The sequence below is a fragment of the Nicotiana tomentosiformis genome, chromosome 1 (genome assembly GCF_000390325.3).
Source record: "Nicotiana tomentosiformis chromosome 1, ASM39032v3, whole genome shotgun sequence".
NCBI lineage: Eukaryota > Viridiplantae > Streptophyta > Magnoliopsida > Solanales > Solanaceae > Nicotiana > Nicotiana tomentosiformis.
The window spans coordinates 38,142,495-38,165,538 of record NC_090812.1 but is presented as its reverse complement, the minus strand read 5'-3'; the positions used below and the strand labels follow the sequence as shown (position 1 = coordinate 38,165,538).

The following is a 23,044-nucleotide window of genomic DNA, read 5'->3' as shown; positions in this document are numbered from 1 at the left end:
ATACATAAAAAAATTTTCGAACTTTACGGGTGCCGGTGACCCTTCTCGGTATAACATAGGTCTGCCTCTTGATTTGTTTATCATGAAATTGATAATTGCATGTATTTTTGTCCAACTCTTTTTTTTAAGCATTTGAGTATCTAAAGTTTACATGTCCGATTCATCCAGACTTATGTTGGATAGACACTTTAGGGGCAAATCATTTCGTAATAAGAAGTTTTTTATTCACAAAGCTCTAAATCCAAATATCTGGTGAAGGAAAGGTGGATTCCAATCAACTCATCGTTCGTGATTCTCTCTAAAAAATATTTTAAAAATAGACTAATGGTCTAAAAAATATTTATATAATCAATTTATTTTAAAATAATTATAAATATATCGATTTAATATTAATAACCTAATAAAAATGGTAAGTAACTCCTTGTAATAAGAAAATAATCAAGTCGTTTTAATCCTAGGAAAGGTAGAAGAAGATAAAAAAGGAAAAGAAAAGGGTAAATAAGGAATCTCATGAGAATCGTATTTTCCCACCATAATAATCCATACAGACAGATGTATATAATCAAAACTCAATCCTGTCTCTTCTTTCTCCTTTTCTTCCCATAATAATAAAAAAAGTCTCAGCTGTTTTTCCAGAGAGAGAGAGAGAGACAAAGAAAGAGAGAGAGAAATATGGATAGGGTGTTTTCAGTGGACGATGACATTGGCGACCACTTCTGGTCGACGCCGCCGACGGCGGACTTAGGCGTTGATTCCCCAACCGCTGCCGCCGCCGTCTCCTACTCAAAGATGATGAATCGAAGCTCTTCCGAATGGGCTTTCCAGCGCTTCCTCCAAGAAGCCACCGCCGCCGGTACCTCCACTTCATCTCCCCCTCAGCCACCTACAATGACGGCGTCTTCCTCGTCATCTTCGCACCAAAACGACGTCGTGGAGATCAAGGATGAGAATCTTTCTATTCCTAATTTAAATCCCAGTACGGCGTTGAATTCGAAGCCGGCGTCGTCGTTTGGCCTCGCACCTCCGCCGAATATTGCCGTTGATTCCGAAGAGTATCAAGCATTCCTCAAAAGCCAACTCCATTTGGCTTGCGCCGCCGTTGCTTTGACTCGCGTAATTTTATTTTTACTTATTTACGAATTAGCTTTGAAAAATTTCGCCTTTCAAATAATCTGATTTTTATTTCAGCTAAATCGTAGAGTAATTGATTCACTAATGAAATTATAACTGCAATTTATATTCATAGGGCAAGAGTTTAAACCCTCAGGATTCAGGCTCTACAGCTCATGACAAAGGATCAGAGACTAGTGCAGCTCAATCAGGATCTCACGTCTCCACTTTAGGCAAGTGTTATTTACGTATAATGTGATCTGCATGTAACATGCTGATGTCATCTGTCTTGCCACTGATTATGTATGATGTACTTTGATTTTGGTTTTTGTGTTACTCTGTGCTGGCTGTAGATTTATGTTGCTATCGAAAAGTTATACAAGATCTTTTCTATGAGGTTTTGTCGTGTTTTTTACTCGGAAATTTATGAAGATCTGTGCTTCCTTCTTTTTTTAGATATTGGTTTGGGATGCTGATGATTGATGGCAGTTGTATGGTTATGTGAACATCTCAATAAACCTGAGTGATTCCTGGATGAGGCAAAATTTGTTTGGATTTCCATTGATTCCAATGCCTGTCTCACTTTGCCATTACTTTCTGTAAAGTTAACATTCTTTTTACATGAATAGGAACAAACTTTAAAGGAATTTGAACATTTTAGCCAAAGCAGGTGGACCCTTGGTCGCACTACGTTATGGTTGTACTTGTAGGTTGTACCTTATCTTGCGGCTCCCTACATCTCTAAAATAATTGTCTATTTAATACTTAGCAAATTCATATAAGTTTCAACAAATAAGAAAAATCATTAGAAGTTATTTTAAGTAAGGAATTATTTCAAAACATTGTACCCGTAGTCGTAGGTAGGCTGCCAAGTGCAAATAAATCAAGCCAAGTTGAACATCTTGCTATTTGAGCTCAATTAACAACCCTTAGAGATAAAGTTCGGGCTTGGTATTAATATGAATCTAATCCAAAAGTGGATGTTAGTAATCAAAGTTGGTTCACGAACTCTACACAATGAAATCTAGCTCTTGGATACAAAGCTAGTATCAAGCCTGAATTCGTTGCATATGTTACCATTTAGACTTTAGCATATTTGTTTCGTCGACTTTAGCGTATTTAAAAATAAAAAATTGAACACAGATTATGCTCTTGAACAACTTAATACCTTAAGAAAATAATGTTTTAAAAGGTTAATTTGGGACTCAATTAAGTGTGAACCGGGCTCAAGAGGCCTCAGGTTGATCAGGGGAGCAAAAGTTTACAGAACTAACACCCTAATAGGTGAAATATTTGGACCATGCACACTTACACCTTAGACTGTCCACCCATACTCCCCGGAACATTATCTTTTTAAGTATTTAATAGGAATATTACTTGCATTATATGTTTTATCCTGTAATCTAGAACTTATTGATTTAGTATATTACCATGTTATGATGTCTATATATCTGGATCAATCTGCTCTTTCAAATTTATACTATTTTAATGTATTTGCTGTAATTTTCATTTTTCATTTACTTAGCTAACTTTAATTTTTAAAAGTACAAATAAATACAAAATTCAGGAGGCTTACAATCCTGGCTTTGGAGCTGATACCTTGCCTCATGATAGTTAAAACATTACCTTGATCTCCATCTTTTAGGCTTTTACAACACTCCATATAAAGAAGCTTTTCAGGATTTTGAAATATTAATTTTCTATTTCAAGTAGATGTCATGGTACTATGTACATGCATTTTTAAAAGGTGGGGGCGCGGGGCGAGGCGTTTTACCCAATATGGAACGAGGCGCAACATTGCGCAACATTGAAGTAGCTGATTGTTGTTTTCTTATCACACCAATCCCATTCATGAGTAATCAATGAGTTAACTTATTGCCCTAGTTATTTAATCCGCTATGTAACATAGAAGGAGCCAATTTTACTCTTTCGAACTCAACCTTTAACCTTTCTCATTAATGAAGTCACAAAAAGTAACTGAATGGGTCCACTCTTACCTCTAATGAGAGCCTTGTGCACTTAGGGCGCATTTGGTGAATTAATTTGTCTTTTAAGCTCCAATCATGCCTCACATAGGATCTCCTTGTGCAGTAGGAACTTAGTCCACCTGTGCCAATGAGACAAATCAACTGCAAATTGTTGGCTTTTGATTAGTTTGTTTTCATCTGCAATCATCATTCTAGTAATTTTCCATGTATGTTTCTCCATTTGCTTAATATGATATAATTGTATTGTTCAGTTATTTACTTGACAATGTAACATCTGCATCAGCAAAGAAGCGTGTAATATGCAACGGAAGGATAAATGTATGTAGACATCCATTTAATGACAGGCAAAGACTTGGTGCAGGTTACTGTGCTATGTATCATGGAAATTAGTTTCATGTATTGAGTCGTTAATTCCTTTTTTTCTGCAGGATCTGGTCAGGAAGTGGCAAAAATTCAAGATAAGGATGCTGGTGGACCAGTTGGAATTCCCTCCTTGCCCCCGGTGCAAAAGAAACCTGTGGTGCAGGTGAGGTCAACAACCAGTGGTTCATCTAGAGAGCAATCTGATGATGATGAAGCTGAAGGAGAAGCAGAAACAACTCAAGGCATGGATCCAGCTGATGCAAAACGTGTAAGGAGGTATTATAGTTTACAGTTTTTGTATAAGTAGCTCTACTTGAATTGCTGTCAAATCTGTGAAATATAGATTGGTCAAAAGAACTATTAATATCTTGGGGATAAACACCTCATACTAGTTGGGGATAAACCTATAAACATATCATACTGGTTGTTTTATGAGTTTCTGTCTTTCTGATGAACTAGATGCTGTTGGTTTCAACTTCATTCTTACATCTGATATAAATGATGGCAGCCAGTGTTTTGTGTGAAAAGTAAATGCCCTTGATATACATTCCCAATTTTGATTCATACATTCGTTCAAAACATTTGCATGGCTATTGATACTTTGTGAAGGTTAGAAGTTTTGTTCTAGTGCTACTGAGGCATAGCTGTGTGTGACTAAATGGATTCAATTGAAATCCTCTTTTCCCAAAGAATATACTGCTACTTGTGTATGTATGTATTATGTATGTTTTTTGTTGAGCATATTATGTACGTAGATACACGCACACACACACGTGTGTATACAGACGCACATTTTTTCATTTTTTGAAGAACCAAGCAACTCGGCCAATTAAAAGAATCCCTATCATTTTCATTCTTTCTCCTCTCTCTCACTCCCTCTTAAAGGCAAGCAGGTATGACCAACGCTCAAAATGAAGAAAAAAAACATACGTTTTGCCTAACTCTTTAAAATATAAAAAACATGAGACCAAAATGACTTGTTTATATGTTGCATATGAACCAAATAGAGCAATGGGAAAAATTCAGCTGTCATGTTCAATAAAGTCCTTTTTTGTTGACTGCTGAAGAAGTTCATCTTAGTCTTTGGCTGAATTCGCTTGCACAAAGCTCTGGGTTCGCGCCTGGTGTGTTATAATTGAATCCTTCATTGTTGCATACTTGCATATCAAATCCCTCCTCTCCGCTAAAGATTGCCATGCACCCTCATGTAAGTATAAGTGTGGAATTCAAGTACGAGGCTTTTAATAAAAGGGCCATACAAGATGCTTTAACTTTAAGGCCTAGCCGAAAAGTCTAAAAGCTTCTGAAGACAATTTGGCAATTCTTCGGCTGGCAAAGAGGACTGCTATTTCCTGACTCACATTGGGTAATGTCATGCTACCAATTGCGGTTGCCTTTATTGAATCAGGTCTCTCTTTGCCTCAGAAGTAAAGAGATTGCACTTCAAATGGAAGGTGTCATTATGTAAAGGCTGCTTGTCCATTACAAGCAGAATGAATATTCAATCCTTGGAGAATAATATGGTTGGAGGTGCAATGAGTCACCGGCATAAGATGCTCCAACTTTTTCTGTTTAGAAACTCTTTCCTACTTGAATCATATCCCGGTGGTAATGTAATCGGTCGGCATTCAGAATGTAAAGCTTATTATTGTTATCTCTGATAGTGAAGTTTACCTGGTAAAAATCCTAATAATCTCGCCCCTATGTTTATCAGAATGCTTTCAAATAGAGAATCAGCCAGACGTTCAAGGAGAAGAAAGCAGGCCCATCTGACAGAACTCGAGACACAGGTATGTTTTTCTTTAAATCCTGTGTAAGTTAATATTGGTGCAAGACTGCTGTCTTATGAAACCTTATTTTTGGTAGGTTTCTCAACTCAGAGTAGAAAACTCCTCTCTACTGAAACGTCTGACTGACATAAGCCAGAAATACAATGAAGCAGCGGTTGATAATCGAGTCTTGAAAGCAGATGTTGAGACATTAAGAGCGAAGGTAACGCTACTCTTAAGAGTTGTGGTTAAGACAGTAGGTTCAGTAATTTGTTTGGAAGTGCGAGAAGACACCGGCTTTGTGCATCGGTTGTCTTAATTGAGCCTAGTGAAATGACTTATTCCTGTAACCAAAAGAAAGGAAAAAGAGTTTGCACCCGAGGGTGTGGCTTATTGGTCAATGAAGTGGGTTGAGAACCATGGAGTCTCAGGTTTAAATCCCAATGAAGGCTAAAACACTAGGTGATTTCTTCCCATCTGTTCAAGCCTTGGGGAACAAAGTTATCCGGTGCTTGTGCTGATGGGAGGTAGCAGGTACCCCCTGGAATTAGTCGAATTCCATGCAAGCTGGCGTGGACACCAAGGTTATATGAGAATTTTTCCTTGGTCCAACTTCCATTGCTCATCCAGTTTGGAATCAACAAGCTGGCAACTTCATGTTGCTTTGGCTATCTCTTTTTTATTTTTCATTTCATGCTTCCAAAGCCTATCATCAGGCTTCGCCAACAAAGACAAACATACATATTTTTTTGGTGGGACTAACCTGCGACAAGCTTGTCTTGTGCTTCTATCCACCTACTTGAGGTTACCTTTGCTGCTGATTTAGACAAGTTTCGGATCCAAAAGAACAGGATTATCATGATGTAAAAAAATTCTTTTATCCTCTTTTCCTTCTTAATAAAGAGCATTATGTAGTAGATTGATAATTTTGTAGATCTTAACAGGGGAGGAGTTGAATAATATTGCTGTTTCCTTTTTTTACCCTTGCCTCGTATTGTTAAAAATCATTAGCTGCGAAGCAAGTAAAAAAAGTTCCTTCATGTGCTGTTTGTTGTGCAGGTAAAGATGGCTGAAGAAACTGTTAAAAGAGTTACTGGGTTAAATCCGTTATTCCAAGCTATGTCAGAGATTTCCTCAATGGTAATGCCATCCTACTCTGGTAGTCCTTCAGACACATCGGCAGACGCTGCTGTACCTGTGCAAGATGATCCGAAACATCACTACTACCAACAGCCGCCAAATAATCTTATGCCAACCCATGATCCTAGAATCCAAAATGGTATGGTAGATGTTCCTCCAATAGAAAATGTAGAGCAGAATCCTGCAACGGCAGCAGTTGGGGGGAACAAGATGGGTAGAACAACTTCAATGCAGCGGGTTGCTAGCTTGGAGCATCTGCAGAAGCGCATCCGTGGTGAAGTGAGTTCCTGTGGAACTCAAGGCCGGGGAGAGCAATAAACACGGTTAAAGCCACCAGCTGCACCGAAGATTTTGCACAGCATGTTGATAAAATCATACTGTTCCAATTCCAACCGTGGCAGGAATTGCCCATTCTTTGTATGACAATGCCTTCTTGGATGAGACTAATGCATTGACATCTCTTTTCTATGCTGCTTCCGAATTTTCCAAGCCATCGTCTTTCCTCCATCTCTGTCGCTTTTCCGGCTATGTTAATGGAAACCTAAATTAACTTCATCAAACACATCAAAAAGAGTTAAAAAATCAAACTGAAATAACTTTAAAACTCAACTTTTAACTAGATATTATCAAGAGATCTGGATACGAGACGCTAAGAACAAGTTATATTTAGAGAAGTTGAAGTCGATACAAAATGAACATATATACTCGATCATGAATAAATGCAGGCTAATGCATATACCCTACTTTTCTTTTTCTATGATGTAAAAGACGGTCACTACAAGTAAAAGAAATGGTCGTAGAATGAGTTACTCAAGTTATACTGAAGTAAATCCAACGGTAGTTGGAAAAAAATGAAAAAAAATAATAAAAAAAATCCAACGGTAGAAACCTAATCCACTCCGCCAAAAAAAGAAGGTATTGTTTGAGCTCAAAAATAGAAGCCGGGTTCAAAAGATACATAAAGGTAAGTGGACATTCCAAATTCTTGTATTTTGATACTAAGGTATTACACTTTACATTGCATGCTAGTGATCATATTAAGAATTCCTATACAAATATAGCTTTGGTTAACTAGTAGTTCGTATTGTCATTTGTTTTATCCCCTGATTAGATTTTATCGTACCATTAAAATCTCATCACGACAATGTAAAGAATTACAGATAAACAATATTGGTGCAAAATAGTAGTATGTATTAGAAAAAAAGGATTTTTTCCTTCCTATATAATAGTATATGAAACTTATTTACTAAAATTATCCAAGTTTTGTATATTACCCGCCCTAAGCAAGTTTTTCTTACAATTTATATACAATTCATTATTAGTGCCTTAAATTAGAGGATTCTTTGATTGGAAAAGGGCGTAACTAAAGGAAACAAAGTTTAAAAATTGTCCTTCCATCTAAATAAGACTTCTTCCTGTTGTGTGTTACCTATTTTAAGCCATAATTAGCGCAATTCTTCTCTCTTTGCCATAATTACCTATTTTAAGAAAAGAATAATATATGGTACAACAACATACAAATTTTATACAAATTTAGTACAAAATTTGATATATATACAACAACATACATGCTAAAAATAAATTTTATACAACTAATTATACAGTATATAACTTTTTTACAATTTTCATATATCATTAAATACAACTACAACATCATGCAACTTAAATACAATTTTCATATAAATTTTATACAATATGTCTTTTGTATGTATTTTGTATATAATTTGTATATATTTTGTATGTGATGTGTTCTTCCGCTTCTTCTTTGAATTTCAATATGAAAATCCAGCCAAATCAGATCTAATCTTCACCAAATACCCTCAAAATCAAGATATAAACTCCATAGAATATTTCCAATCATTTGCAATAATACCCAATCTAAACAAACAATATTTTTTGAAAATCCTAATTCAAATTCAAAGCTTCAAATTTTTTTAATGGCTGTCAATGATGGAGAGTCAAATACCTTCAAAATTTATTAATTGACAATTTCAATTCGAACAATCCAACCAAATAATTAATATACATCTACTGCTAGCCTGCCATCGAAACACCAACAAGAAAAGGGGAAGCCCGGAAAAGCTCCAAACTCCAGCCATGGCAAAATTCAAATCGATAAAAATTTAATCCCTTTCTTCGCCATTGTTAGAGAAAATTATGAGCTTTAGAAGAAAAAAACTTATAGAATCGGTGTAGAAAGAGGGTTGATTTCAAAGAGAGAAGGAGGAAAATCTTTTAGAAAGATTGGGGTTTGTCTGGGTAAGTAAGGAATTGTGAGAATTTTTTGGGATTTACTAAATTAAAATGCTACAATCAAGGGATACTTATTTAAAACTAATTTGTATATAATTGGAAAATTGTATATGACTATGTAATTAAGTTAAAACTTAATTGGGGATGGTAAATAAGTTTCATACATAGTATAGGTAGGTAAAAATTTCAAAATAAATAAATTGAAGTACGATTCTTAACGATTAGATACCTAATTAAAGTCCTCTAGTATGGGGATATGGATAGTTATAGAATGCCCAAGTAAATATTTTAGGCTCTTCTAAGCTCATATAGAGATGCTGCAACTTACAAGTTTAGGTAATATTTTTGTGGTAGCCTAATGTCACGTCCTTAGTTGTTAACTAAGTACACGTTCGGCACTTGAATACTCGCTTATGATCTTGCACAACTTGCTCATGTTCTTGCTATGCCAAGTCACCCTTAGAATGGTAGAAAGAACACAAGAGAATTGTTAAATGAAGCTTTGTATTAGAGAGAACTTGAATTGTTTGCTTGGTCATTTACAAATGGATGGCCCCTTTTATATACTAGTCTCCTAGGGGTTAGAGTGTAAATATTAATTGTTATACAAGTCCTTAATATTTATAATATAAGGGCTTTCTCTAGAATTCTCTATAAGCCTAGAAGATTCCAAGGACTTTCCTAGCAAATCCATAGGCATCTAGGATCTTCCAAAGAAAATGTCCATACTTCTCTAGAATTTTCTCACAAATACTAGCTTTCCTCCTATATAAGCTTCCATATGGTATTAATATATGCCAAATGGTACCAATGTGGAATAATAACATGGCGGGTCATCACACTCTCCCCCACCTAATGTTGTGACGACCGCGACGCAATGTTGCTGCATAAACTCTCGGATCTTATATTTGAATTGCCATAATTCTTCATATCATTCCCATGTGGCCTCCTCCGGAGATTGCCCCTTCCAATGGACGAGGAACATTACAGTGGCTTTCTGCCCTTGTTTTCGCCTAGCCTGGTAATCAATAATAGCCTCAATCTCCCTATCATGCGAGGAGGTGATAGTCATAGGCGCTCGACTTGATTGGCCCCTACTCGGATCATCCTTATCTTCATGATATAGCTTAAATATGCTGGCATGGAAGACATGGTAGATCTTAAGATACGATAGCATGTCAAGCTTGTATGAGATCTTGCCTTCCTTGGTGACGATCTTAAATGGCCCCTCATACTTGCGAATTAGATTCTGATGTATGCCCCGTAGTCCCTTGAACTGTCTTGGGTTAAACTTCACCATGACCATGTCCCCAACTCTATAGTCCGTGGGACGCTGCTTACGGTCCGCAAACTTCTTCATCTTCCTAGTTGCCCTATCCAAGTAGGACTTAGCAGTGTCAAGTTGCTCCTCCCATCTTTTGGCCATATGATAAGCCCCCAAACTCTTTCCCTCGAACGTGGCTGGTAATGAATGTGGAGCTTGTTGTTGTTGGCCTATGGCTAGCTCAAATGGTGTCCTCCCCGTGGACTCACTCCACTGCAAGTTATAAGAGAATTGGGTGATGTCTAGGAGCCTTGCCCAATCTTTCTGATGCGCGCTTACATAATGCCTCAAGTAGCATTCTCGTAAGGCATTGACCCGTTCCGTTTGTCCATCTGTATGTGGGTGAAAACTAGTGGAAAAGTGCAGTTCCATACCAAGTATGTCGAATAACTCTCTCCAAAAGTTTCCAGTAAAACGGGGGTCTTGATCACTGATAATATGCCTCGGTAAGCTCCGATACTTCACCACATTCTTAAAGAATAACTTGGCGGCTTCCTTGGAACTGCAACCCGATGAGGCGGGCATGAAGGTTACATATTTGGAAAATTTATCCACGGCCACCATAATAGTACCATAACCATCGAATTTCGGTAGATAAGTGATACAGTCCATAGTTACGCTCTCCCATGGATGCTCTGCGATTGGTAGCGGTTCCAAAAGTCCTCCAGGTTGTTGTTTCTCAACTTTGTCCTGCTGACAGACAAGACAAGTCTGCACATAACATTCTATGTCATCTCGCATGCGTGGCCAATAATAGACTGACTCAACCAAGGCCCTAGTGCGACATTGGCCTGGATGACCAGACCACATTATGTCATGACTCACCCTTATGATCTGACGTCTAATGTCTCCAAACTTAGGCACGTAGACCTGCCGACCCATGGTAAGCAATATGCCGTCTTCTACCCAAAAACGTCTCGTCTTGCCCTGGTTGGCTAACTCGATAAGCTGTTTGGTTGTTGGATCATGCTGCATGCCTTCTTTTATAGCCTCACTAATGTCCCAACTTGCTAAAGTGATGGCAGCAAGCTCGGCTTTCCGGCTCAAGGCATCGGCTATAACATTACCTTTGCCCGGCTTGTACTTCAGCAAATAATCAAACTCGGCAAAGAAATTCTGCCACCTAGCCTGTTTTGGTGTGAGCTTATTTTGTGTCTGAAAGTAGCTAGTAGCCACATTGTTAGTCTTGACCACGAACCTCGACCCGAGCAAATAATGTCTCCATGTACGAAGACAATGCACAATGACAGTCATTTCTTTCTCATGATCTGTGTAATGCCGCTCCGTCTCATTTAACTTATAGCTCTCAAATGCTATGGGATGCTTATCCTGCATCAGGACACCCCCAATGGCAAAGTCTGAGGCATCTGTGTGCACCTCAAATGTCTTGGCAAAGTCAGGTAGCGCCAAGACTGCCTCCTCTGTTACAGCAGCCTTAAGGCCTTCAAATGCCTTTTGACAATGCTCTGTCCAAACCTATGGCTTATTCTTCTTTAACAACTCAGTCAATGGTGCGACTTTTGCTGAGTAACCACTGATGAACTGCCGATAATAGTTAACAAGGCCAAGGAAGGATCTCAACTCAGTTACCTTTATAGTTTCCTCCCACTCCTGGATAGCACGTACCTTAGCCTCGTCCATGCGTAGCTCGCCATTGCTAATAACATGGCCTAAGAAGTGAAACTTTGATTGTGAAAACTCATATTTCTCCCTCTTGATGTATAGCTTGTTCTCCCGCAAGACTTGGAAAACCTTCCTTAAGTGATCCATATGTTCCTCCAAGGTGTTGCTGTAAATGACTATGTCGTCTAGGTAGACTACCACGAATTGATCAAGGTAGGGATGAAAAATCTTATTCATAAGGGTGCAAAATGTGGCAGGTGCATTAGTTAAGCCGAAGGGCATCACCAACCACTCAAAGGCTCCATATCTCGTCACACATGTTGTCTTCGGCTCATCCCCTTCGGCAATGCGAACCTGGTAGTAGCCCTTGCAAAGATCCACCTTGGTAAAGTACTTGGCTTGCCCAAGTCTATCGAACAAGTCAGCAATGAGCGGGATCGGGTACTTATTCTTCACCGTGACCTTATTAAGTGCTCCGTAGTCTATGCACAAGCGCAACGATCCATCCTTATTCTTCTGGAACATTACTGGTGCTCCGAAAGGTGCCTTTGATGGGCGAATGTGATCAGCATCTAGCAACTCTTTCAATTGTTTCTTGAGCTCCTCTAGCTCGGGCGGTGCCATACGATATGGGGCAAATACAGGTGGCTTAGCCCCTGGCTCCAACTAAATCTTGTGATCCACCTCTCGCCTAGGCGACGGGTGCTCAGGCAACTCCTCGGGCATGACATCTTTGTTTTCCTCAAGCAACTTCTCTATGCAAGGCGACAGTGTCTCTTGAAAACTCTTGGCTTCTTCCAGACTTGGGATGGTTGCCACAAACGTCGGCTCCCCCTTCTTGATCCCCTTGACAACCTGCATAACTAAAAGTTGTGCTTGGCTCTGTCCATGTGGCATAGTCACTATAGGTACCATGCAAGATCCTTTTCGCTCCATAACCAAGAGGCGTTAGAGGTAGGTGTCATGCCCCAAAACCGAGGAGCGCGACCGGTGCTTAACTGAGTGAACCCGACCGAGCAAGCCTGTTAGATTTTATTCTACCCAAACTCATCCACGAATGGAGATAATGCATATTTTCCTTAATTAGACAAAAGGTGTTCACGTCTACAATACCAATTCATTTCCAATAGTTTCATCATTTTTAAAGTCTCAATTGGACAAGTAATATAACCACAACATAATATATATGTTTTGACTTTCCCAGCACTAATACACAACCCACACTATGTCTACGGAGCCTCTATAAATAAAGAAGAGTATAATGATAATGCCGACAACAAGGCCTCGGCTATACCTCAAACAGAATACATAAAGTACAAAAGATTCATGACCCCGAAATGAAGTGGGGCTCACCAAGTTAGCTAGGAAGAAGGTGCACTGCTATCACTGATCAATATCTCCTGTTGTGGAACCACCTGCATCCATTTAAAGATGCAGCGCCCCCAGAAAAAAAAGGACGTTACTACCGTTGAATAACATTAGTATGTATAACTAAACACACTCTCAATAGAATGATAAATAATACAACAAGATTATCATAATATCGATGAAAGCCTTAATCAACATCAAACCTCAATTTAGGATCAAGACAGTGTTCAAATTAATTTCCATATCTCATATTGGGAGATTTTTAGTATCGATATACCATTGTTCACAATACCAAAGCCACCGTACTTTTAGCACGAAGTTCGATCACGACCCGATCGCCTAGGCTATCTCATTAGAGAATCAACCACAATTACTATCAATACCAATACCACCGTAAATTTAGTACGGAGTCCGATCACGACCCGATCGGCTAGGCTATCTCATTAGAGAATCAACTACAATTATTGTCAATATCAATACCACCGTAAATTTAGTACGGAGTCCGATCACAACCCGATCAGCTAGGCCATCTCATTAGAGACATCAACCATAATTACTATCATTACCAATTTCCAGCACAATTACCACCATATGTGCGGCATGGTGTACGATCACGACCCGATCGGCTATGCTGTCTTATTTGAGACATCAACCTTCTTATATCAATCCTTGTATTTCATAATACTTTCATATCTTTTCATTTCATTGGCACTAGTGGCCATGATTATAAGATCATTCTTGACACGTTGGCCATATTCAGTATTTCATGCTCATCTTATCAATTTCAAACATCATTATCGTCATCAACAACAATTACAATTCAAATCAAGGTGTGTAGTACACATGTGAGCAATTTAGAGTCTAAGGCACATAGAGATATTTCACAAAATTTGGCATAATAGCCTTCATTTAAACTTGACTTAAAGTCGAAACATTATTAATGCACAGTCCATATTTTAACACATCCTCAATTGGTAACATAAAATGAATAAAGCATTTGGGATGCTTGTTGAACATATTTCTTTCAACCCAATCTTACTCGGAATAGCCAGTTTCATAATGAATCACTCGGGACTTACATAATTTACATGAATATCGTGGAATTCAATTCTAAGAGAAGAGTTTAGCGAACATACCTCAATTGAGCTTACTTAAACTCTAAAATATTCCGGAATTCTTAGAAACTTCAATCTATTTTAGAAATATAATAAATTGAATCAAAATTAGGAAGATGATCATGGTTCTAGCTCATTTGAGCATTTTATCAAACACTAGGTGTGCACAAGGTTTCAAGGTCTTTTTATGGAGGATTCCATCATCCCACAACCCAATCTTTACCATGCTTAGTTCAAAAATCTTCCTACATCCCTTGATATCACATGCATGTAAAATAATCAACTCTCATGCCCAAAAATTATCTTGCTAATTACCCATTTTCAGATGATTTCGAAATTAAGGTTTAGGGTGTAGAATCTTACCTCTAGGACGAAGACCTAGTCATCTTGCCTTCTTAATCTTCCAAAACTTGAGCAAGAATTGAAGAACAATTATTGAAGAACACCTTCTCACTCTAGGGCACTCTCTTTCACTCTAAAATGTCAGATTATATCTCAAAAATGACCCAAAATATGTATTTAACGAAGTAGGGTCGGGTTTTAAAAACACAAAAATGAAGCTCCGGAACAGGTTCTGCGACCGCATAATGGTTATGCGGACCGCATATCGGTCGCATAATTGGTGTCCAAAATGATCAAAAATCTGCCTGAGTCTGCGGTCACTATGCGGTCCATATAACTGTTCTACGGTCGCATAGTGCACCGCATAACAGTTATGCGGTCGCATAGTCGACCGCATAATTGCTTCCAACTGACCCCTTAACTGCCTCACTCTACGGCTATTATGCGGTCCGCAGAGTGATTCTGCGGTCGCATAATGAATCGCAGAAATGCACTTTTTCGCAAAAATTTTTTCTTTACTTTCCGGTGCATTGTTCTATAATACTCAACATGTAAAACCAATTCGGCACCACGAAACATTACTTTCTTTTGTAAAATATTACAGGGCTTTACACTTAAGTACTTCAAAAATTTTCGGGGTGTTACAGTAGGGGTCGATCAAAGTATGACAATGTCTAAAGAACTCTTGCCCCAATATGATGTCAAAGATATCCATAGTGGTTCAGGTAAAGTTTGTCATACCTTTCCAAGTTCCCAATTTGACACCAACTCCATTAGCTACCCCACGAGCATTCTGTACCTCGGCATTCACGGTCTTAACGCGAGAGTTGGTTGGAGCAAGCTTCAATTCTAGTCTCTTTGTGGCAACCTCAGTCACAAAATTATGAGTTGCTCCAGTATCCACCATTGCACGAGCATGCTTGTTGTTGATGGTGAGATCCACGTACTGATTGCCATTCTCGGTAGGTGTAATGACCCGGCCAGTTATTTTGAGAGTAATATCCCCGATCCCCTATTAAATTCTTTCGCCAACTCTATTTCTGCTATTGTGACTTGCCGGGATGATTGGTTTTGAGTTTCGGAGTGTTTTGGGACACTTAGTCCCTAAATGAGAGCTTAAGCCTTAGGATTTGAATCGTAATTGGAACTATGTGAAGATGACTTTGGAATGAAATTTTGTCGGTTCCGTTAGCTCCGTTAGGTGATTTTGGGTTTAGGAGCGTGTCCGGATTGTGTTTTGGAGGTCCGTAGCTCATTTAGGCTTGAAATGGCGAAAGTAGAATTTTTGGAGTTTTGGACCGGTAGTGAAAATTTTGATATCAGGGTCGGAATCCGATTCTGAAAGTTGGAATAGGTCCGTAATATCGAATATGACTTATGCGCAAAATTTGAGGTCAATCGGATGTGATTTGATAGGTTTCGGCATCGGTTGTAGAATTTTGAAGTTTCAAGTTCTTTAAGTTTGAATTGGAGGGTGATTCATGATTTTAACATTGTTTGATGTGATTTGAGAGCTCGACTAAGTCGTATGGTGTTTTAGGATTGGTTGGTATGTTTGGTCGAGCTCCCGGGGGCCTCGGGTGTGTTTCGGATGCTCAACGAGTCATCTTTGGACTTTGGAAGATAGCAAATTTCTGGTATTCTGTTGCAGGCATTTTCTTCATCGCGTTCACGAGGGAGTCCTCGCGTTCGCGTAAGGTATCTGGGAAGGGAAGATGAATTACTCTTCACGTCCGCGATGTCGCTCTCGCGTTCGGGAAGGTGTGGAACCTCGAAGCTACACGTTCGCGACATGGTTCTCGCATTCGCGAAGAAGAACTAGAGGCAGGCGAGAATTCATGCTTCACGTTCGCGATGGAGATCTCGCGTTCGCGATGGGTCAAGATTAGTGGTCTTCGCGTTCGCGACATATGCATCGCATTCGCGATGGAGGATTTTGGGCCGCGAAGAAGGACGCGTCTCGGCAGTATTAAAGTTCCAAAAACGGAGGTTATGCCATTTTTATCAAAACCTTAAGTTGGGAACTCGGATTTTGGATGAGGGATTGAGGGATTTTTAGAGATATCGATTGGGTAACGATTCTTAACTCCTTTATGGTTATATTCCACTAATCTATGCTTGAATTCATCGTTAAATTTCGGATTTGGGGTGAAAAATTGAGAAAAATTCTTAGGCTGAATTTTGGGGTTTCGATCGAGATTTTGGTATCGGATTTGAGCAATTTTGGTATGAGTAAAATCGTGAGTGAATGGATGTTCGTATTTTGCGACTTTTACCCGATTCCAAGATGTGGGCTCGGGGTGACTTTTTGGCCAATTTTTCTTATTTCACGCTTTAGCTTCGAATTAATTAGCTAAATTAGTTACTTGTAGTTATATTTACATTATGCAATTTATTTGAATAGATTCGTGCCATTTGGAGTCGGATACTCGTGGCAAGAACGTGTTATCAAGGTGATTTGAGTGGTTCGAGGTAAGTGGCTTGCCTAACCTTGTGTTGGGGACTTTCTCCTTAGGATGTCTTGATATTATTTGGTGTGTGGGCGCCGTGTACGCGACGTGACGAGTACGTACACGGGCTGTTATTGCAAAAATCTTGTTTATCCTTTTTAAATCATAAATTGCTTCTCTTATTAAATTGCACTAATATACTTAATTGTTTAGTTTAGACTAGAAAAACATGCTTACGTGTTTTAACTGCCTATTTGACATTCTGTGCGCCATGCTTAGTTAAATCCCTATTCCCTTATCTGTGTTCAGTATAAACTGTATAACTCGATGCCATACCTGCCATTTCATCTTGCGTTGCATATTTAAATTGGGACTACGGACGTATTTCGGGAGATCCCCCCTGCCTTGCATATTTACTTTGGGACTACAGACGTATTCTGAGAGATCCCCCAGCACTGTATATTTACTTTGGGACTACGGATGTATTCCGGGATATTTACTTTGGGACTACGGACGTATTCCGGGAGATCCCCATGTACTGCATATTTACTTTGGGACTACAGACGTATTCCGGGAGATCCTCAAGCACTGCATATTTACTTTGGGACTACAGACATATTTCGGGAGATCCCCCTGTACTGCATATTCATTCGGAACTACGGGACGGTATCCCGGGATATTTCCCACTGTGTTTACCTTATTTTGAGCCGAGGGCTCCCTTAACTATTAAATTTTCGAGAATTTCTTTAACTATGTTACCGTAAATTTCACTTATATCTTTTACTGTTTAATTTATTATATTTACTCCGGTAGGGCCTTGACCTGATCTCGTCACTACTCGACCGAGGTTAGGCTTGGCACTTACTAGGTACCATTGTGGTATACTCATGCCCTTCTTGCACATGTTTTTGTGTGCAGATCCAGGTATGAGCTATCAGCCTTGGGGTTAGTGTGTGTTGTTGATTCTAGGAGACTTCAAGGTACTTCTGCTTGCGTCCGCAGATCTTCGAAGTCCCCTTCTACTCCCTCGTCTAGAGACTTTCCTTATTATATTCAGACTTTTGTATAGAGCTACATAGATTATAACAGCTTGTGACTTAGTGATATTCCGGGTCTTGGGAAATTATTTTGTATATGCTGAGTGGTACTACTCTTGGCTATTTATAATATGATGTTTAACTTTAAAATGTTGTGTTTTCTTTATATTTTTCGCAATATTTGGCTTACCTAGTCGTAAAGAATAGGTGCTATCACGACACCTTACGTAGGGTTAATTTGGGTCGTGACAGTAGGTTGGATAGATTGCTTCGTGACAGCACCACATAATCCGATCATACCCAACTGTGCGGTTCCTGAACTCTCTCCTTGCGGCTACTCCTTCCGTTCACAGACCATGGCGTTGAGGCTCTTTATGTCAGGGAAATTCCTAAAGCTGTGCGTCCCTCCACATATGAAACATCCCTTCTTCTCGGCCTGCGCCTTCTTCTCGGCGTAGCCCTGACGGCCACTCGTCTTTTTGGAATCTTGAGTCTTGTAGTATTGTTGTTGTATATCCTTGCCTTTGCCACAGTCTCCCCCACCTTTGACATTGTTAATCTTTGTTTCTTTTCCTTTGCCTTTGTCGTGCTTGTCATGCCTGAAATCCATCAATGATTCGACCTCCAATATGGCTTGGCCTATATCTGCGACTTGCTGGCGTTGCAACTCCTACTTGGCCTAATTTTGCAACCCATCCATGAAGTGGAACAACAAGCCATCATTGACCAGGTTTCGGATTTGAAGCATAAGGGTAGTGAACTCCTTGACATAGACACGTATGCTCCTTGTTTGCTTTAACTCCCTAAGCTTGCTCCTTGCCTCGTACAAGACATTATTTGGAAAGAACAGTCGCTTGAACTCGGCTTTGAACTGATCCCACATACTAATAGTACATAGACCTTTATCCACGCCGGTCATCTTCTTTCTCCACCATAACATAGCAGTCTCTGAGAAGTACACCACTGCAGTATTGATCATGGCCTCGTCGTCCCTCACTTTGCCATGCCTGAAGTAGTTCTCCAAGTGCCAAAGGAAGTTTTCCACTTCTTGTATATTACGGACACCTTTGAACACCCGGGGTTTGGGAGCCTCGATCTTGGCCTCCCTTGTCACCACATCATTGTTGGCTGCCTCGGTCACGCCAGCACTAACATGATCCTCGAGTGACTCTATCTTTGCCTTCAAAGCATCGATAGTACTCAAAGCCTCCATGAGTCTGCACTCTAAGGAAGTGATGGTTTGCCTTAGTTCCATCTCGGTCTGTGTACGTCCCTCCAAGTCATTTCAGATACTCTCAATCTCTTCAAGAGGGTGCCCCTCAAGAACGCTAAGGGTGCCTTCCACCTTCTCCAAGCGTTGGCTAAAGATCTCCACGGCATCCATCCCCGCGTTCATATTCATCACCCATTCTTTACCGAGCGAGACGTCCTCAGGCAGGACCTCCACTTCATCCTCGCTCGCCTCAGTGGCAGATGGTTCTTGGGATGTAAGCCCTTCGTTTGACACAACCTGGGGTGCACCTCCTGGCTCTTGTTGGTGGCATTCCTCTTTTTGTTACAGCCACTCTTGCCAGTAGCATCTTGGATGACGTTGGCTTGGGTGTTGGCAGTGTTAATTTCTCCATCGTTCGCCATTCCCTTAGTTGCAACCTTTGCTCTGCTACCACGTTGTCACGTCTTTAGTTGTTAACTAAGTACACGTGCGACACTTGAATACTCGTTCACGATCTTGCACAACTTGCTCACGTTCTTGCGATGCCAAGTCAGCCTTACCACATTCAAGATCGCTAAGAGAATGGTAGAAAGAACACAAGAGAATTGTTAAAGGAAGCTTTGTATTAGAGAGAACTTGAATTGTTTGCTTGGTCAATTACAAATGGATGACCCATTTTATATACTAGTCTCCTAGGGGCTAGAGTGTAAATATTAATTGTTACACAAGTCCTTAATATTTACAAGATAAGGGCTTTCTCTAGAATTCTCTACAAGCCTAGAAGATTCCAAGACTTTCCTAGCAAATCCATAGGCATCTAGGGTCTTCCTAAAAAAATGTCCATACTTCTCTAGAATTTTCTCACAAATACTAACTTTCCTCCTATGTAAGCTTCCACATGGTATTAATATATGCCAGATGGTACCTATGTGGCACGATGACATGGCGGGTCATCACACTAAGCTGCTTTAGATCGTCAAAGAACAACCAACCAGCCCACAATTTTTTTTAAAAAAAATGTTTTGTGTGTGGACATGCGTGGTACTAATAAATTATAAAGATTGTGATTTGGGAATATAGTTCAGCCCAAAGACGGATCCAAAACTTGAAATTTATGAGTTCTTACAATAATTTTAAGTTAATAATCGAGTTCACAGTCAAATATTTATAATATAGGTTAATGCATATGTCGTTATAAGATACATAGATTTTAAATTCTGAATCGACCTTTGCTTCAAATAGCTCAACAAGATCTATACTAGCTTAGTACAATTTCCTTTTTGTCTTTTGATACATTGAGTACTTATTGGCATCTTATGTGAGGAATTTTCTTTGAAACTTCTTAGGGATCTTATCATGTTGGAACCTCTTTCCAGGGTACCTTCTTTTATAATGTTTCCTCAGTTCATGTTTTGGTCTCTTTCTAAGACATTTTCCACTTTTGCACACCTTGATCTTGAGAGGAATCATATTGTGATAGTATCAACGAACACTACTTAATAATTTAATTTGTTGTGGCTACAACATTAGATTAACAAAATAAGAAAAGAAACTCACTTTCCCATACATAACAAGTTAACATAATTTAAAATAGTTAATGGTTCAACTAAACAAATTTATATGATTAAAAATAGTTAATGATTCAACTAAACATATTTATATGATTAAAAATTGTTAATGGTTCAACTAAAGGAAATAATATGACTTACGTTTAGTTGATGATTCAACTAATCCACGACTTGCACCAGCTAATCATTCACGTTCTATTATTGCTTTTGATTGATTTGCTAAACTTTTTACGTATTGAAGTATTTTATACCCTTTCCCCCCAAAGATTATGTTATTGTAGAATACCCTTTTATTAATGAAAAGAGGGCAGCTGACGTCCAAATCTACAATAAGTAATAATTTAGGAAGTGTTGGGGCAGTCCTATAATTATTAGACACCAAAGAGCGTAGGTGAACTCATCGTTATTAAAAAATCATTTTGATTTTGTATATTTTAATCGCCTTGGTAGGTGTATGGGGAATATCAAGTTTTGAATAAGAGATTGAACGACGTCCCATTTCTCAGGTAGTGTTTTTGACTATCCCATTTCTTAGGTATACGAGAATATAATTGAATAAGCATATGACATGTGAACTCTGCATTTTACAAATTTATTATGTGCTCCTTCCATTTTCTAAATATAAATATCATATATATTTAAGTCACTACAGTTCCATATATATTTAAATATGATATATCATATATATTCTTTTTACTTTAAGTCACTACAGTTCCATCTTTGGAAACAGTCATTAATGTTTGTATTATAGTATACTGTCTACATCTACTTCTTAAGGTGTGGTTCTTTCCGGAATCATGCGTGAACGTGAAATGCCTTGTGCACTGCCCTAATTAAGTATCTAATACTCGAACTCTCCTGATCTTACTAATTTGGATCCGCAATTAAAAGAATCACTAAATGGCTAAACTGTTTCATACTGAAACTTTTTCATTTTTACTGCTCTAATACGAGAACTTCTTAAGATTGAAACGAACCTTATTATATATATATATGTCCACATATGTAAATTTTTAATTTATTTAATTTTCACTAACATATTCCTTAAAGTCCTTTTTTTGGAATAGTTCTTAGAAGGAAAAAAGATATTTATTAGATTTTTTTCTAAGCTGATCTAACTAACCCTTGACAAATACTAAGATACTATAGTAATCAAACTATGACGTGAAGCCTTTCTAAAGTCACCAATATGAAAAAAGAAAAGCAAAAAAAAAAAAAAAAATGATAAATGAATAACCATTTCATACCAATAAATTCTTCCTCCTAGTGGGATTAAGGTGGTTGTGTGAAAAAGATATTTTTGATAGAGATATTTCAGGTTCACATATGTTGTCGTACTCATTATTGTTGTATTTTAATGGTGTCATCTTATCATCCTCTATTTCGTTGATACATAAAAATTGTAAAATTAATTGATAGGATATATTAGAGTGAAGTAACTCCAATATCGCACCATAAAAAAAATATTTTATAATATTCTTAGCTTTCTCACATACATAAAACTGCAATTTAAATATTTGATTCAGATAAATGAAGAAATTAAAACTCGCTTCTTTGACACGTCCGTAATCTAACTACCATGCCATCTCCACGTAATAGGTGGATTCAATAATTTGATTTTGTTATAAATATATTATATTATGGATATTTATTTAGTACTCCGTTGAAAATAAGCTTTCTGAAAAAGTTTATCTATATGAGACTCCGCCGTAAATATGTTTATCTATTTAGTACTCTATTGAAAATAAGTCTCCTGGAGAAACTTATCCTTTCAGCACCCCGTTATGGATAAATATCACACCTGGTAGAAGATTATCTATATCTGGTATAATGAGCTTATCCTTTCGGTACTCCGTTATGGATAAACATTATCATCGGTAGAATATTATCTATATCTTGTATAATGAGCTTATCATTTCGGTACTCCGTTATGGATAAATATTACCCCTAGTAGAAGATTATCTATATCTGGTACAGTAGCAACTTACACAACAGCTTGCAGAAGCAGCTTACACAATAGCTTATTTTCTTCTATAAATTGAGGAGATTTCAGTTCATTATGTACATAAGTTTGAAGTTTGAATAATATATCAGTTTCTCTCTATACTTGTCTTTACTTTACAACCTTTATTTTATAACACATTATCAGCACGAGACTCTGCCATCTCGAGCAAATACTTTGAAAGTATCAGAGGTACGAACTTTCTTTTTCTAAATAATGTCAAATCTTTCTAAACTTGAGTTTGTAGCCCTGGATATATCGGGTAAAAGCTACACTTCTTGGGTGCTTGATGCTGAAATTTATCTTGATGCGATGGGTCTGGCAGACACCATCATGGACAAAAATCAAGCATCAAACCAAGACCGTGCTAAAACAATGA

General features: G+C 38.4%; 2 protein-coding genes across 2 annotated transcripts; one reads left to right on the top strand and one right to left on the bottom strand.

Moving 5' to 3' along the window:
• The first annotated feature begins 563 nt into the window (after positions 1-563).
• LOC104104130 (light-inducible protein CPRF2) lies at positions 564-6,838 on the top strand. The gene is made up of 6 exons (XM_009612135.4): positions 564-1,113; positions 1,247-1,343; positions 3,527-3,737; positions 5,176-5,251; positions 5,328-5,453; positions 6,290-6,838. Exons 1-6 carry the CDS (start codon positions 673-675, stop codon positions 6,686-6,688), a joined length of 1,350 nt encoding a protein of 449 aa, XP_009610430.1. The 5' UTR covers positions 564-672; the 3' UTR covers positions 6,689-6,838.
• Positions 6,839-18,561: 11,723 nt separating this feature from the next.
• LOC138905887 (uncharacterized) lies at positions 18,562-19,095 on the bottom strand. The gene has a single exon (XM_070194402.1). The coding sequence runs from the start codon at positions 19,093-19,095 to the stop codon at positions 18,562-18,564; it is 534 nt and encodes a 177-aa protein (XP_070050503.1).
• Positions 19,096-23,044: the final 3,949 nt, after the last annotated feature.

Coding starts and splice junctions, on each gene's coding strand:
- LOC104104130 (XM_009612135.4), top strand. CDS start 673: ATGGATAGGGTGTTTTCAGTGGACGATGACATTGGCGACCACTTCTGG. Junction 1,114..1,246: donor CCGCCGTTGCTTTGACTCGC/GTAATTTTATTT, acceptor TTATATTCATAG/GGCAAGAGTTTAAACCCTCA. Junction 3,738..5,175: donor GATGCAAAACGTGTAAGGAG/GTATTATAGTTT, acceptor TATGTTTATCAG/AATGCTTTCAAATAGAGAAT.
- LOC138905887 (XM_070194402.1), bottom strand. CDS start 19,095: ATGGAGGCTTTGAGTACTATCGATGCTTTGAAGGCAAAGATAGAGTCA.